At 39.3% G+C, this 18,127-nt stretch overlaps 2 protein-coding genes across 2 annotated transcripts in view; one reads left to right on the forward strand and one right to left on the reverse strand.

Moving 5' to 3' along the window:
* Window positions 1-635, reverse strand: part of arl15b (ADP-ribosylation factor-like 15b) — a 71,429-nt gene extending 70,794 nt beyond the window's left edge. Inside the window, exon 1 of the mRNA XM_017708157.2 lies at window positions 2-635. Within this exon, the coding sequence (XP_017563646.1) occupies window positions 2-106 (105 nt within the window). The 5' untranslated portion in view covers window positions 107-635. The remainder of the gene's footprint in view (window position 1) is intronic.
* Window positions 636-4,017: 3,382 nt separating this feature from the next.
* On the forward strand, window positions 4,018-11,257 carry snx18b (sorting nexin 18b). Its single transcript, XM_017708156.2, has 2 exons — window positions 4,018-5,713; window positions 9,380-11,257. Exons 1-2 carry the CDS (start codon window positions 4,258-4,260, stop codon window positions 9,619-9,621), a joined length of 1,698 nt encoding a protein of 565 aa, XP_017563645.2. The 5' UTR covers window positions 4,018-4,257; the 3' UTR covers window positions 9,622-11,257.
* Window positions 11,258-18,127: the final 6,870 nt, after the last annotated feature.

Raw genomic sequence — 18,127 nt, forward strand, 5'->3', positions numbered from 1 at the left:
CCAGATAATCCATGTAATGCCCCGACAGCTTGTTGTTGTCTCCAGAAAAGTGAAATCCAGGACGAAGCAGGCTGGCAAATGAATTGTTGGCGTAAAGCGAATGCATCCAAAAACTGTGGCTTTGGATTCCCCGCCTCTCCGGTAGGAAAAAGACTTAATAAAGCTCCCAGAAAATAATAACCAGCTAACAGGGCTAGCAGTGCTTCGCTCCCTCACTCACTCACTCACTCACTGTTTCTGTCCCGCCGTCTCATGTGCAAACCTAAATGTAGCAGTCCCTCAGTTTTCTTGCACATTCGCACACATTCCCTTCGTTCAGTTTTCTTTTTTTAGTTTGAACCCACACACAGTCTGACGAGGAAAAAGCCGAGTATTCGTTACAGCCGTTACAGCGGGCTAATCTGCTAGCCGGGCCACAGATAATCCAAAAACAAGGACCCAACATGGCGACGGGGAGGACTACTCGCAAAACAAATCGCTGTATAACATCATTTCCACACTTCGCACGACAAGGAAACGTGTCCACAATGAAAGCATACTAACTAGTATGAGAAAATTTATGTTTACAACGCGGTTACGCTGTGGTTGTAGTAACTGCTTCTAACTCACTCGCCTAGCGCTGTACACTCTCGTTTTACGAACTATCTTTGTCGTAATCACGTGATCCAGCATCACTACCAGCTTTGAGGTTCTGCGCCTGTGACGTGACAGAACTAATAGGGGGGCATGTACATCTATTTTGTGGCGACATCTACTGGTCGATATGAATATTAAGCATTTAAGAAAAGTGGCTACAAAGGCATTTTATAAGGTGCAACATATTTGACCCTCTTGCTTTTTGTTTGCTTGTTTTGTTTTGTTGTTATTAGTAGCGGAGGTGTTGTCTTATTCCATCCATTTGGATGGATGAATGGATGGATGGATAAAAGTGTTTTTAAAAAAAGCATAGTTACCATGTTACGACTGTATCATATTAACGCAACTCGCCTAAAAAGTTTAGTTTTTTATTATATCTATAAATACCTTGTTTGTTCAGTTAGAATAGCATGTTAACAAACATTGCCAAAATGGAAATTCTACAAAACAAATAAATGTACAATAAACAGTAGGTGGTAAGTTGTGTTCAGTAGGTTGTGCTTACAGTTGAGTACTAGAGTAGTTGAGCAGTTACTGAAGGGGAACTCCACTGACTTTTCAAAATTTCAGAATTCATTAGTTGAATTGTAAACAAAGTCATTCAGAGTGGTTTGATTGATCATTTGAAATAATGACATTATACTGAAATTAACTGACACATTTCTTCACACTAGTGGTGATAGGAACCGTGGGTAGCAGTGTCTACTGCAGAGATATAGCCAAGCAAGTCAAATATATTTACAGTTATGGCAATTGGCTGACGTTCTTATACAGAGCGACTAACAATTTGATCATTTTACACAAGCAGGCGAAGGTAGTGTTAGGAATCTTGCCCAAGGACTCCTATTGGTATAGTGTAGGGTGTTTACCCAGGTGGGGGATTGAACTCTAGTCTACAGCATAGAAGGCAGAGGTGTTAATCACTACACTACACCAACCACCACCATATTTCTTCAGTTTTGTGTACTCACTAATTCCCTTTTCCTCTCATTTCTGGGTTTAATTTAATTCTGTTTTATTGGTTCTGTTCCTGGCCTACTTTACTGTTGTGCACAGCTTTTACTTTGAGCTTAAACATTTTATTTCAGATCAAAAGGATCCAAAAGCAGAAAACAGAGGCTAAGACACTTCACTTTTGATGCTGGTAGATACCGGATATGTTCAGAAGGACTAAAAAGTTCCAGGGTTTGTATACTTGATATGTTTATAGTTGTGGGTAGTGGTAGCTAATGGCTTGATTCATTGTTTCATTGAAATACTAAGAGTCATCTGTGTGTGTAATGGAATATATAGAGCATTGGAGCATTTTATTTATTATTAAAAGCATGTCCAGATTTCATGCTCTGAAATGGAAAAACAAGGTCCTGCTTATGTGTGTGTGTGTGTGGGGGGGGGTTTAAACACAGTCCTGAGACTATTACATGTACACTTAGGAGTAAAAGTTCTAATATGTTCTCTTTAAAGGGTCCATACCCTAAAAAATTGATTTTTTCTTTCTTTTTTTAATTATTTACTTTTTCAAACATTTGGTGTAGTATGTGAACATTGTTGTGGTTTCAAAAATATCCATAACCTCCTAATCTATACAGTCCATATATGAGCGCCAAACACAAAGTCACAGACTCACAGTTTTTTCACAGTTTACATATTTCTGCTTATTCAGCCAACAGACATTTAGCCCCACCCATTCATGCTGAAGTTATAAGTAGGGTTTCAGCCTGGACTACAGCCAATCAGAAAAGAGCTCATTCATATATATCAATCTTAAAGGCACAATGACAAAAATAGCCTGTTTAATTCTAAGTGATGAGGAGAGGTTGTAAAAATGAATTATGATCGTTTTTGTTTCACCCTTAAAATGAGTGGCTCTTCAAGGTCTCTTTCATAAAAGTAATGGTAACCATGACACTCAAAGAACCGCCCGAATGCATGAATGGTTGTTTGCATGGTCAAGCGTTTCTTCACTGATGAAAAAACTGTTGCATAACCTTAAAAAAGATTTTGATAAACTCTTTAAAAAAGTCAAAAGTAATGGTATTGTGTGTGTTTTGATATCACAGTGAAAAGGCCTCTATAGCTTTACCAGGTGTTCTGATTCCAGATGTATTTGATGAATCGTTTAATGTATTATGTTCTTTTTAATATGAGAAAAAAATAGAAATTGAGCACTAACATGTGCAGGAATGTGTTCACTGTAGAGGACTTGTTAACTTATTGTGTATGCATTGTGTATTGTGTTTGCACACGACTACCTAGAACCATTTTGGTACTTATAACCACACAGAGTGTCTTAAGTGCACCATATTTTAGCGTGTTCACTGTAGAGGAAGTGGGAACTTCTTTGAAAATCAACAGAAAATGTAAAAGCTCAAACTTTTGTATGTTTTGTCTGGTGTCCAAACTTCAGGGTTTTTTTTTAACAAATGAAATGACTGAATTGTAGTCAATTTCGCTTTTAAAGTCAGCATATCAGCCATTGTGGGACTACTTTACGGACCAGCCCCGTCAGGGCTTGGAGCCGGTGTCAGATCTTTTAACCATTTATCAAGGACATCTGGCAAACTTTCCTGACATCATCCACGTTCAGAAAGGTTTGTGACCTTCTGAGAGATTTTCTGCTCGTTTCTGCTGGTGTGTCTGTTCAAAGCCTGCACTGCTCAACTTAGGTCAAGAGGTCACCGTGTCAGCTCATACAGTCATATGGGCGCTCCTGGTCAATGAAGACATTCTCTACACACTTCTGCACATTTTAATACACAATTACAGTTTATTTGCTGAATATGGGCTAACACCCCCCCCCACCCCCCGAAATCTGGCCTTTGCAGAAGTCATGGCACCTTTTATATGTTATGATCTTTTTAAAAAAAAAAATCAATATGTCAAATTAAGCAAGTAGAAAGTGTGTGCAATGTTGTAGTGTGTTCTCTGTAGAGGACGTGTGAACTTCTTTGCACTTTAAAAATCAACAGAAGATGTAGCTTGACCAGGGGGTGCCCAAACTTTTGCACAGAACTGTATATTACGTCCAAAATATATATATTACGTTTTTTAAATAATGAAACTACTAAATAATAGTCTGCTTGACTGTTAAAAGTCAGTAGATCAGTAAAAGTGATACAAAAAAAAGATGTACACGTTTCTCCCTTTTACTCCAAATGTAGATGATCATCCAAGACACGTTTGGTGTCCTTGCTAATACGAGAAAATGGGGAAACGTCCAGAAATATGAAAAATCGAGCCTCTTTCTTTGTTTAAACGTATCTCTGCGCACATAAAGACCTCAGTGCACTCAGTCGAACTGCGTTTGGGTTCTCTGTGCAGCCGGGCCGATGACTGTGGTACTGCATGGCTCCACCCTCGATTATTCAGGTTACGGCCATAGACTGCATACAGCGAGAGGAGGCAGACAAGAGGAGAACGACGAGCCCCAAACTCAACTTCTGCTGCTGAACCGCTGTAAAACGAATTAATATGCTGAAATAACCGACTGCCGATCATTTTCGACGAGGCTGCGTGGACCGTACGAACTTCAGAATAGCCCAAAAAAAAGTTTCCGAGTAGTCCACGGTGAGAGGAAACTTTAGCCACAGAGCTTCACACTCCCACGTCTCCAAACTAGCTATGGCGCTCAGCGCGAGAGCTTTATATGACTTCGTCTCTGAAAACCCAGGGGAGATATCCGTGGTGGAAAACGAACTTTTAACGCTGTTCAGCGAAGACGTTGTCGACGGCTGGCTGGAAGGAACCAACAGCAGGGGTGAGTCAGGACTCTTCCCAGCATCCTATGTGGAGATACTTAGTAGTGATAAAGGGCTGTCAGTACAAGGCAATGGAGAGGCATATCATTCTAGCTATGCTGCTGGAACTGAGTATTCCTATCAAAGAAGTGCTCAACAAGGGGATACGTCCACTGAATCAACCCCTACGCGGGGTTATCCTACTTATTCCTATCACTCCACCAGCCAAGGCAGTGATGAAGACTGGGACGATGACTGGGACGAAGGTCCGGCTGCTGCAAACCAGCCAGGTGGGGTGCCAGGCAAAGGTGGCAGTGCCCTAGCGTCCTCCTCCTCCTCTGCCTATCCTGCTTCACCTCGACGAGGAAGCACCCAGCAATCCAGGAGCTCAGCCACGGTGGGCAGGAACCTCAATCGGTTCTCCACGTTTGTCAAATCTGGTGGAGAAGCATTTGTTCTGGGTGAAGCGTCTGGGATTGTGAGAGAGGAGGACAAAATATGCGTAGTGATGGGCCAGTTTGGGCCAGAGTGGCAGGAGAATCCTCGTCCGTTCACATGCAGCATTGACGACCCCACCAAGCAGACCAAGTTCAAAGGGATGAAGAGCTATATGTCATACGGACTAACCCCCAGCCACACGCAAATCCAGGTGAACAGGCGCTACAAGCACTTTGACTGGCTGTACGCGAGGCTGGTAGAAAGGTTCCCCGTAATTTCGGTGCCCCATCTGCCCGAGAAGCAGGCCACCGGCCGCTTTGAGGAGGACTTCATCTCCAAGCGCAGGAAGGGCTTGATATGGTGGATGAATCACATGACGACTCACCCCGTGCTGTCCCGCTGTGATGTCTTCCAGCACTTTCTGACCTGTAGCAGCAACGACGAGAAAGCGTGGAAGCAGGGCAAGCGAAAGGCTGAAAGAGACTGCTTGGTGGGCGCCAACTTCTTCCTCACAATCATACCACCAGCCATCCCTCTTGACCTGCAGGATGTTGAGAGCAAGGTGGACGGCTTCAAAACGTTTGCCAAGAAAATGGACGAAAGCCTGGCGCAGGTCAACGTCACCCTGGGCGAGTTCGCCAGAAAGCAAGTGACTGGATTCAGGAAGGAGTATCAGAGAGTTGGGCAGGCCTTCCAGCTTCTCGGTCAGGCGTTTGAATTGGACCAGCAGGAGTATTCCCTCAAGCTGAACCAGGCGATGGCCTTCACCGCGCAGGCCTACGAGGCTGTTGGGGACTACTTTGTGGACCAGCCCCGTCAGGACTTGGAGCCGGTGTCAGATCTTTTAGCCATTTATCAAGGACATCTGGCAAACTTTCCCGACATCATCCACGTTCAGAAAGGTTTGGGACCTTTTGGGAGATTTTCTGCTCGTTTCTGCTGGTGTGTCTGTTCAAAGCCTGCGCTGCGCAATTTAGGTCACGAGGTCACCGTGTCAGCTCATACAGTCATATGGGCGCCCCTGGTTAAATTATATGGTTCGTTGATTCTCATAGTGAAAAAATGTAACATGTCCTCTAAAGAGAACACACTTGTGCACATTTTAATACACAATTAGTGTTTATATGCTGAATTTGACATATACGAAAAACACATAAAATATGGCGTTTGTAAAAGTTATGGCACATTTTGTATGTTATGTTTTATTTTTCTTTCCCAATATATTCTAAGTTGTCAACAAATAATTATATTAGTGTGTTCTCTGTAGAAGAGGTAACTTCTTTTCACTTTGAAAATCAACAGAACAAGTAATGTGACCAAGTGGTACACCAAAGTTTGCATATGACTGTATATTACATACGTCTGGTGTCCAAACCTTTTTTTTCCAAATGAAATGACTAGGTTATAGTCTGCTTGACTGTTAAATTCATTTGAAGTGATAAATAATAAAATTCTCTTTACTTTAAACGTAGCTGATGAGCCAAGACATGTTTGCTGTCCTTGCTAATAGGAGAAAACGGGGAAACGTCCAGAACAGTGTCCTTTTACTGTAAAGCTGTGCATCATATCTGTGTATAAATGTAGCATGTACAGGTTATAATGCATCACAATGCATAATCCAATGCACAGGTAAACTAGAACAGCAGCCAGTTTTGTTTCCATGACACAAAAAATAAAATCTTACAATGGGCCATCTTGCCCCGTTATTGGGGCATATTATGAAAATAAATGTTGTTATTAGTATTGTCATTGACAATTTATACAAAGCAACAGCATTCAACATTTAAGTCCAAAATGCTGCAGTAAACAAGTCTGTGCCTTCATGATGAAAACTGAATTAATAAGATTTGTAGGGCAGTATGTATAATATGCACTTTGTCAGTATTCTGTTGGGACATCACTCACTTCTTACCAAAGGCCTAACTTTGCATTTGACTTTGCTCCACCCTGTTGTTTTTAAAGAAATTTCATTGTACAACTTCATATAAAAACATAGACCACTAATATCCAATGACACAAATAACAGACTGAACGACCAGAATTTTTTCCAAGGAGTAAATCCCAGGAATGCAGCCATCCAAATGAAATATCTGATCTAATTAGACAATAGCTGTTTAGTGTATATGTCGGGATCAGATTCGGCCCCTTCATTTCTTCCGTAGAGGAAACAGTGCAGGAACATCTCACCCTGAGGGGCTTCTTCCCCCAAGTTAGCCTGTAGTTTCTGATACTGTATGACATACTGTTATCTAAAAGTATGGACAATATTGAGGCTCCAAGATAGCAAAACTAATGCTACTACTTTTATCTACGCAATATGCTTTTGTTTGTGTTTATGGATAACTGTATGTCATACAATGTCAGAAGCCACATAAGCAAGTCTATTGGAGTGTAACAAGTTGACATGGTTGAACTCAAGTCTGTGAAGATTTAGGCCTGCAGTTTGAACAGTGCTAATTTGGTTACATAACTTAGCTACATTAGCACTTATCTCCATTGCAATACTCCAGAAGCCAAACTTTAGAGGCCCTTGGCTGATGGACTACATTTGGAATAAGGGGAAACAATGTGCAAATTTGAGTTTTTTGTCAAGCTTTTCCTTTAAGGCTTTCCTGTAAGGCAGCTCCAGCACTAGAGTTTGGTAATCAAATTATGAGCTCAATCACCAAACTGTGGGTGATTTTCTTTTCAGGACTGGAGTTGTGCTACCCTGCTGTAAAAAGGTCTAAAAGGGAACAGAGTTCTGTGTCAGAGGCTGCTGTAAAACTAATTGAAAGTAATTTGTCCCGCTAAGAGCTTTCAGTAACGTAGCAAATCTTACACTTGGCCCCGTCTCTGTGCTACGCTGTAGAGGAAGCTGGACTGCATGTAGGACCAGTTCTGTCTCAGTCACATGGTTGCAGTGTAGTTGAATTGCAGTCATATTAATTTGCATTTGACATGTTTTTTGGTTTGTGTGAGACTAAATGTTTATAAACCTCAAATCATTGCTCTCCAGATCCTACTGAGAATTGAACAAACTTTGAAATGCCAAGATAAGGTGCTTTCTCAAGATAAGATAAGCGTAAGCTAATGTTAAAGGGCCCATATCCTACTTCTTTGTATTTTATTTTTCTCCCGTTGTCCATTAATAACGTTTGTGTAGTTTTATCTGCCAAAAGTCATCAGAATTCATTTTTTATATGACCACTTTCCAACTAATATCCCTCAGCGGCTGTTTGGTTACTCTGTCTTAAAGACTGATATATCTAAATGAGCTCTGTTCTGATTGGCTGCCCTGTATATCGTTTCTGTTCATCCTCCTTCTAGCTCCAGTATGAGTGGGTGGCACTAAACTACTATAGGCTAAATAGGTGGATGCATTTAAATGAGTTTGTTCGCATGACATGCAAAATGGTCTGTTTTGGCAGCATAGCTTCTATATACAGACTGTGTGGTGGTCCGTTCTGAAACTTTAACATTATTTACATGTGATGTCAAACTCTTTTATTTTGAAAAAGCAAGGGAAAGCTTCCACGACATGGACCCTTCTAAGATGCCTTGGAGGCTGACGTTTGAAAGCGTCTTAGCCTGAATTCCAGAGGGAGCCATAAGCCGTAAATCAGAGCTCTTAGATGGTCTAAAACTAAACTTGTAGTAAAGCACGTTTTGTGAAGGGCTGTGCTGAGAATACTGTATGATTCTGCAGAATGCATGTCTTCAACAAGCGGATCTCTCACAATCTCTCATAACCAATGTGCTGTAGAATATGGAACAAAACTGACCCAAATCAGCATTCTTTCTCAAATAAATTGATCCCCATGTCCATATTTAATGTCACTAGTAATCAGATCTAGGATCAAGTTTTGCACTTCATAATAAATGATGATCTCTGTACGATACTGCTAGTTTGAGATGTTTTATGCACAAGATCAGGCCACTGATCTTCGCTTCAGTTTCTGATATTAATACTCCTTGTTGCTCTACATGTTGACAACAAAGCTAAGTAGAGCCATTGTTCGTTAAGACATGCATAAAAGCAATTCTTTGTTATTAGAAAATTACACCAAATTTTCAGTTACATTTTACGCATAGTTTAATCACTGAGATGTAAACAAAGTCATTCAAAATGGCTTGATATGAATTGATGCATTGTGGAGAAACTTACCTTACCAGAGGTCACTATATCTAATATAGCCATTTTATTTGGTATCCAAAATGACCAGAAAATCTGCATGAGTCTTCTGAGGTTTTATGTGTAATGGTGGTCATGGCAACAAAGTAGTGAATCTGAAAAAAATATGTAATGGCCTTCTGTGAGCTAAATCTTCTAGGAATTGACGTCTGGTTCCTATCACCACCACTGTGAAAATTATATGCTACTTTCTGTTAAAAGTTGCGCATAATGTGTTCTTAAGTGGACACGCAACTGAGTTGAAAGCATATCTGAAACCTGTTCTGTTCTGAGAGTATATGAGAACATGACTCTAACCTTTAATTTGCATTATTACATACTATAACAACACCCCTCCCATGAAAGCACCTGGACTCTCTGACCAATGACCTTTTGTTTACCCCCCTCCCACCAGGAGCCCTGACCAAAGCGAAGGAGAGCCAGCGTCACGCCGATGAGAAGGACGGATCTGCTGGGATTAATGAACGCTGCAACATCATCTCTTGCGCCACACTGGCCGAGATGCAGCACTTCCACCGAACGCGTGTGCGGGACTTTAAAGCTCAGATGCAGCACTACCTCCAGCAACAAATCGCATTCTACCAGCGGATCACAGGCAAGCTGGAGGAGGCCCTGCACATGTACGATCAAGCTTAACAGGAAAAAAATCAGCTGGATCAGCTCCAATATACAGGCATCCTGATCAAGTCTCAACAAATATATAGTAGGTTCAACACATGACAGAACAGTCACAATGTTTTTCAATGGAATTATTGAAGAATAGAATAGTCAATACTCAAAATTGGATGGCTTGCATTCTTAATGAGTGTACATCATTTCTACATGAAAAACATACACTCACTGTCCATTTTATCAGGTCCCATATACAGTACTGTGCCCCACTCTTCATTTATTTGCAGTCGAAACAGTCATTAACTACAAGTTATCCATTTTTAGGAGATGTTTATGGTGAGATTACATGGAAGACTAGATTGAGTTTCCAAAACTGGGATTTGAGAAATGATCCAATGGTACAGAATGAGATCAGATAAACAGTACTTTCATGTCCTCCCACTGTGAGAAGACAGCTCAGCACTTCTGGGTCTGAAAGGATGTGTAGCTGTCAAGAAGCTCTTACTAAGAAAATGGACTGTCCACTGCAGAGTCCAGACCTCAACATCACTGAATGTGAAGATAATAAACTTCTAAGACTGAACTTTGGAGGTGTGGAAAAAACATCCCTGTAGATTTCTTTGAGAAACTGAAAGTGAGTCTCCTGAAAACAATGGAAGCTGTAATGAAGAGTGCAAACAGTAAATACTGAAAAACTCACTATTGTATTTTGCTGCCGAGGCTTCCGTGTCACTTTGTTGAATATGTACTGCCTTTGTTCCTGTCACTGAACAGTGAATAATTATATGCCCATTTTGACTGGAACTTGAATGAAGGGTGGTCTCTGTCTCTGTATGGTAAGTGGACCTGATGAAATGGACAGTGAGTGTTGATGCATGGTAGTACTTTTCCAGTGAGTGTAAATCACATCACCACCACTAAGTGTTTCAGTCTAATTACAATTAGCAACAACCATGTTGAGGCCGGGACGGTGGCACAGTGGATAGCGCTGTCGTCTCACAGTGAGAAGGGTTCCAATTCCCCAGCTGGGCGACCAGGGTCCTTTCTGTGTGGAGTTTGCATGTTCTTCCTGTGTCTGCATGGGTTTCCTCCTACAGTCATGCAGTCAAGACAATTGGAGAAACTAAAATTACCCCTAGGTGTGCAGGTTGTTTCCTGCTTTCCACCCAGTGAGCACTGGCATAGGCTCGAGCAACCCCCGTGTCCCATAAGCGGCTTAGAATATAAATAAATAAATGAACAACTGTTGATGTAATCTATTTTTGCAGTGTAGAAATGATGTATGAGTTTGATTGAAGAAAGTTCAGTGCATTGCTGTTCCTTTTTATGGAACTTGAGTAGGTTTTAGCTTCAGATTTATAGTCAGTTTCTGTTCTGCTGAAGCCAACTAAAAGTATAACCCCCAAGTGTACATGTGCAATTGAACCAGCGTTTGTCAGGTCACTGAAGGACTTATTATCAGCATAAAGCCCATAACCCATTTCCTGATAACCCTGTACCTTTATTGCCTGGCCTGTTTTCTTCTCCTTGTGCTTTTGGCTTGGACTTTAACCAGCTGACACTTTGGACATGATTTGCCAAGTACAGGCGTTTTTGTGCCTTTTCTTTCAATTACCATCTCGTTTCGTGAGGCATTTTAATACAGATCTATATTTATGAATCTCGGATGCGTTTTAGATTTAGTGTTTCTGATTTGCTTGACTTTTTTTTTATAAACTGATCTCACATTTCCTTGTTATAGACTTTTGTCTAATGCACCATGAGGAATGGGCCCACGTCTGTTTCAGATTAAGACTTAAGGAAAACGGAGAAAGAGGACGGCTGTGAAGAGTAAAGCTAGAGAGCGAGGCGTGACCTAGAAAACACTGCATAACCCTCGTTATCTAGAGGACATTCCAGACGGGGCAGGCAAGATCAGTCGCGGCTTCTCGGCTCAGTTTACCCCCTCTTTCATTATTCAGATAAGATTCTCTTTACTCTGATACAACCAGAGGCTATCTTTGGACACTGAGGTGAACCACTCAAATCAAATCATTGGCTTAAATGGCTTTTTGGGGTATATGAATGTGGGCTTGTAGACTTTAAAGGTCCCATATCATAGAAAACCAAACTTTTGACGTAGAATTTCAAAACTTCCATTTACTCTCCATTTCATGCAGTCCCTGTATAGAAAATTAAGCTACAAAAATGGCCTGTTTTTAATTTATCAGTTTTGTGCCGTTTAGCTCTGCTCATCCATGATGACGTTGTAGGATAGTTTCAGCCTAGATTGTTTTTTTGAACAAAGGCACAGTACAGCACAGAGATCAGTTACAATATATCAGTCTTGACGACACAGAAACAAAAACAGCCTATTTAATACTTATGGATTAAGAGAGGTTGGAAAGTGGTCATGTAAATATGAATTCTGGCACATAAAACTGCACAAGTGTTATAAGAGCGATATAAAATACAAGCAAAATGTAGGATTTGGGCCCTTTGAAGATAAGATTAGCTATAGAATAGACATGAAGTCAGAAAAGCTGGGTAAAATGCTTAAATTTGTGAAATGATTTGTTCATAATCATTTTCCAATATTATATATAAGACCATTATTAGACCACTGTATACTCTATATGAAAATAGTTTGATTAGAACTGGAATATAATAATGGGCAATGTAGCAAAAATATTCTACAATGATGCACAATATGTATCACAATAAAATAAATAAAATTGCATAGATTTTCATAGACTTCATAACAAAAAAATCCTTTTAAAAATGACTAATAATGCTCTCTTTGTAATCACGCAGTTGCTTAAGGGGAATGCCACCGTTTTTTAACATTTTTACACTATTAAATGTTGTAAAAAAAAAAAAAAAAGTTAATCGGACTAATTTGATCTGAAATGTTGCCTTATAGAGAAACTTACCAGGTCAGAATTGTTGATAGAGGTGGCAAAAGGAACCAGACATCTGAAGTGCTTAATGCATCTAGCAGCTACTTCAGCTACTTTTTGAAAAAACACTGATGACAGAGGCTATTGTTTTTCATCAACATGATGTATAAAAACGTCAAAAGAAGATATGTGTAAGTTTTGCATAGTAAACAAAATGGCTATTTTTGTGCTGGCAACATGGTGACCCTTGATTCCTATCACCACAACTATAAACAAATCAGAGTCTGCAAGTTTCTCTAAAACAAACCATTCCACATCAAACCTGAATGTCTTTGCTTACATTTCAACAACAGAATTATGTGGAAAATGAAATAAATTGGTGGAATTCCTCTTTATATACTGACGGAATCCATGATATGCTCAGAAAAGCAAACTGTAACACAACTTAAAATATTGACAACATAAAATATTGACGTATTGGCCACCCTTACTGGAAAGAGATTGATGTGTTAGATAGAGACCACCCTGATTAGACCTCCAAAGAAAGACAGAATAAAAACCGATTTGACTGGCTACACAATCTGTAACATCAACTTAAAATGATCTGTGTTTACAAAGAAAGTAAAAGACCCCCTACATCACCACTTATCACCCAAAGTGGGGGCGAAAATAACCACCAGAAGATCATGGTAGCAGAATATACTGGCCATTCATGTTGGGAAAGTGGCCTGCATTGTAAAGTATACTGCATTTTGCTGATTAGACCTCAAGGAAAAGATCAGACATCTGGAATTGAATTTAAAGGTTTGACTGTCAAACTAGACCACCCACATCACCCCCCTAACCCCAGGATTTACATGCACTGTTTAGGGGTATAAAATGACTGCCAGAAACACCCTCTTAAAGCACCATGCAATGCATAATAACTTTGAATGAGACAAAGCATGTTCTGGTCAGAAGTGCAGGCACTGGTCAGCAGGAGGAGAGCGAACTATTACCAGTTTCCATGCCTACTGTGGGCAGGCAGCCGAGCTCCTCACAGTTCAGCTCTCCACACACTGCAGCTGAATTATTTATAAGAGCTAATGTTCGCCTTTCTTTCCACACACAGACAGACCAGCACTCAACCACTGAAGAATTCAGCACCACACCTCTCATATTCCTGCCAAAATACCAAACGCATTGGTCATCAAAAAATTCAGTGGCGCATTTGGTGAACATATGCAATTTAGTATTAAACAAGTATGCAAAAGCTGAGATCTAAATTCTGTTTGCAGAAGGGAACAATGGGGAGCACAGCTTGGTTCAGCATAGTGATGGAATGTTTCAACCTCTTAAAGGGATTTTTTCTCTAAATTTCTACACAATTACGTAATTCAGAGTGGTTTGGTATGAAATGCATCATTCAAGAGAGACTAGCTGAGTCAGAATTGTTCACAGCGGTGGTGTTAATATAGCCATTTTATTTACTATCCAAACCACTAGTAAACCTACGTGAGTCTTCTTATATATACTGTTGATAAAATTGTGGTAAATCTGAGAGAAGTACTGTTTTGCCTTACAACACCTCGCACGTACCTCTCCAGGTTTAGGCCAGTTTTTAAGCCTTATATCAAACCTATCAGTGTCTCAGGCATCAGGCATTACCACAAAATGAAATACATACATGTGAGGGAGCTTTTAGATCTTTATTAAGATCTTCTGACATCGAGGATGTGAAACCTAGATCTTGGATGCATGACAAAAATCTAGGTGGTCCAATGGTGTGGTCAGTCAGGTGCAGACGTTATCAACCCAGCGGACCGATATATAGTTGCTATCAAGAAGCCTCATAGCTTTGAAGAAAATTTGCATATTTATATTGTCATGTTTTCATCCATCGACATTCTCTCACTACAGTACCCAGCATGCATTATGCAAATGCATCATATAGACATTAAGAAACCTTGTGGTGTCAAACAATCCTGCCTGCTAGCCAGCCACAGAGCAATAGGCTTATAAATGCAACTAAGCTAGCAACACTGTAAGTCTTACCTCTGTCCTCAAACAAAATCGTAAAAAAGAGTGATTTTAAAAGTGATTTTATCTTTCTTTCATGCAAAACAGATGCCAGAGACACATAGTTGACACAAGCTGAGCTAAAATATCTAGTTAGCTAGGTAGCTTCCTTGCTAACTGTAGTTTTTAGCTTGTTGTCCTCCTTTCCTGACGAGGCACTGTAATGATGATTTGAAGACAGTTACTACAGTAGATGTACACAATTAAAAAAGATGGTTCTTTAGTAGAGTTTGTTTAGTAATTTGTTCTATGTAGAACCATGAACACTCAAAGAAGTCTTTGCATGATAAAGGGGTTCTTCATATTGATGGAGAACATACTGTAGATGATTCTGCATTGAAACTTTTTTGAAAAGGGTTCTATATGGCACCAAAAAGGGTTCTTCTATTGTAACAAGCTTGACATCATAACAATAGATAAACCCTTTTTGGTGCCATAGACATATTCTCCAACAATCTGAAGAACCCTTTTGCAATGCAAAGAACACTTTCATCATGCAAAAAGTTCTTTGCGCATTCATCGTTCTATATAAAACCATTTTCTTTACTAAAGATCCCCTTTTTTCAGAGTGTTGCAATGATAGAACTCTTCATTTTGGTTAAAGTGTCCTTTTAAGATTAGAAAATGTGTTGTCACTGCACGATTTCACACATGCCTGAATGTCCATTGTGTGCCCATGTACACGCACAAGCACACACAAATGACTTATACAAAATATGCTTTCACAGTTACTTGTGCAAGTAAAATTTTGTATTCTTATGTAAGTACATAAAATAAACTTTCAGAAGTAGCTGGAAATTTACAGAGACATAATGCAGAACTTATAAATGAGCCAAATAATTGCATAAACATTTGGGTGGGGATGGCACTGATCACTGATGCGAATATTAGAAGAGCATGAAAAAATAAAGAAATCAGGTCTTTGTTTTCCCATGTCCTTCACAAAGCTATGCATTGACCCAATAGATTTTTATGTTTTAAACTAATTTTTATTGGATGCTAACTGATTTAAAAAGGCTGCAGGTGAATGAAGAAGGGTTTTACTCTATACTTTAAAGGGCTTATAGCCTACATTATTCTTGTATTATCTTTTCACCTTAAGGTCCACTTTTAACATTTGTGTGGCTTTATGTAACAAAAGCATGTTGAAATATTTCATTTTTACATGAAGATTTTCCAACCTCATTTTATCCATTAGAAAAAAACGTGTTGTTTTTTGCCATGAATGTGTCGTTAAGACCGACATAAGATAAATGAGCTCTGATCTGACTGGTTGCTGTGTGTTGTGCCTCATTGAAATAGCATTCCTTAGGTAATACACTCCAATTCTAAAAAGGCTGTTTTTGCAGCATAGTTTCCATATATGGACTGTATAGACTGGGTAATGAAAAGCACAAACTTAATTCCAAAAGAGTTGGTACAGTAGGTAAAGGGCAAGTAAACACTGAATGCAGTGATTTATAGACATGTATTTGAATGAAAACAGTACACAGACAAAATACGTAATGTTGTATCTTCAGCACCACTGAATTGTACATTCTGAAACTGATGCATGCAACTTGTTCCAAACAAGTTGTAACAGAGGCAATTTAAGACTAGGAACATTGTGAAGTTCAAAAAAATATCTTGAAGAGGTGATGCAATCATGCTTGGGTATAAAAAGCATCCAGGAAGTACCTATTCCTTTGAAACTAAATGCATTGCCAATAAATGTATTACTAGAAATCTAGCAGTTTCTCAGCCAGGGATTGCAAGGATTTTAAGTGTTTCACCCCAAACACTGCATAATATCATCAAAAGATTCAGACAATCCAGATAAAAATGTGCATTAAAGAACAAGGCTGTAAACCACATGCCCATGACCTTCAACCCCACAGATGGTATGGCATTAAATCCTATGTGATGGATATCACCACATGGGTTCGGGAATATTTGAAAATATTATGGTCAATAAATACCATCTATCGCTGCATCCACAAACGCAAGTTATAACTGTACTATGCACAGTGGAAGCCATATATCAACAGTGTCCAGAAATGTTGCCGAATTCTCTGAACTCAGTCCATCTGAAACAGACTGAATTCATAGTAGAAACATGTATTATGGTCTCACGTGTCAAACTGTCAGATTGTTTATGGAAAATAGTGGAAGTTTTGTGCTCTGACCCAAAGAAGAGAAGTACCATCCAGATTGTTACCAGTGTAAAGTTCAAAAGCCATCATTTTCATTGGGGGCTATTAGAGGATAACTTGCACTGTCAAAAGTACAGATCTGTGAAAGCACTGAACACATTCTGGGGCAACATATGCTGCCTTTTAAAAGGCATCTTTTTAAGGATGTCCCTGCTTATTTCAGCATGGCAACACCAAGGCACATTCTGCATGCTACAACCGCATGGCTTGATCAGAAAGTGTAGGTACCAGACTGGCCTGACTGGAGTCAACAAAAAAGGACCTATACAGTGTTGTTAAAAGGGAAGGTGATGTAACACAGTGGTAAACATGCTCCCATATCAACTGTTTTGAAACATGTTGCAGGCATAAAATCTGGAATGACTGTATAGTTCCAAAAAACAAAAAAGTTAGAAGATTAAATACCATGTTTTTGTACTGTCAGCTTAATACCGTTCAAACTTGTTTTTTAATCACTGCTATCTGTTTTTAGTAGTATTTCACTTCCTGTCCCAAACTTTTTGGAATTAAGTTTGTAGGTTTAGAGACTTTAACAATATTTATATACTACATCAAACTCTTTTATTTTTTTGAAAAAGCAAGGGAAATGCAGTTTTCCATGATATGGGCCCTTTTAAATAATCATCCCATGCCCATTCTCTGAGAAAGATGATCAGTATTATCTACAGTCCCATTGCATAAATCCCACTTTATAAAGCAGTAGTATCAAATTTCACTGCGCAGTTTAATTGTTTCCCTGCGCTAGCACAGACATAATGATTACACCAATAAGGAATACTTTATAATTAAGTGCTGTCACTTAATGGCTTAATGGCTATATATCAGAAATTGATTTATCAACATAAAATGATCAAGCCATTATTAAGGTGAAACAGGTACGTTAGAGCTGGTAAACATTAATCATTCATTGTTGTGCCTCTTTGGGCCTGGAACTTCTATAATGTGCACCAGCCAAACCTTCTGCTAAAAACCACAATAACTACATAATTAGACACTTCTTGCAAAACAGTCACAATAGTTTCAGTTCCTAGTTAAATTCTGCACCTGTGGTCTTGAGACTGCTCTTTGAGTACAAGATTATTTGTAAATTATGAGAAAGGAGGGCATGATTCAAAACAACTCTTTCGTACATTTATACTCATCGTTACTGTCCTATGAAAACCTCATAATAATATTTATATCATTTGAAAATGCAAGCAGCCCTTTACATTGTTTGAACTCTTCATGATGAATCAGCCAATAGAAATGGAATGGAATAAAATTACATTTATTTGCACTAAAGTTAGGAATGTTTCCCTTGTTCTGTAAAATTGCTATTTTGATCATATGAGGTTTTCTTAATGACAGCGATAACACGTAAAAATAACTCTTCATTTTAACTCACTAGCCTTTAACTCTGTT

This window comes from Pygocentrus nattereri, chromosome 18 (genome assembly GCF_015220715.1).
Source record: "Pygocentrus nattereri isolate fPygNat1 chromosome 18, fPygNat1.pri, whole genome shotgun sequence".
Lineage (NCBI taxonomy): Eukaryota > Metazoa > Chordata > Actinopteri > Characiformes > Serrasalmidae > Pygocentrus > Pygocentrus nattereri.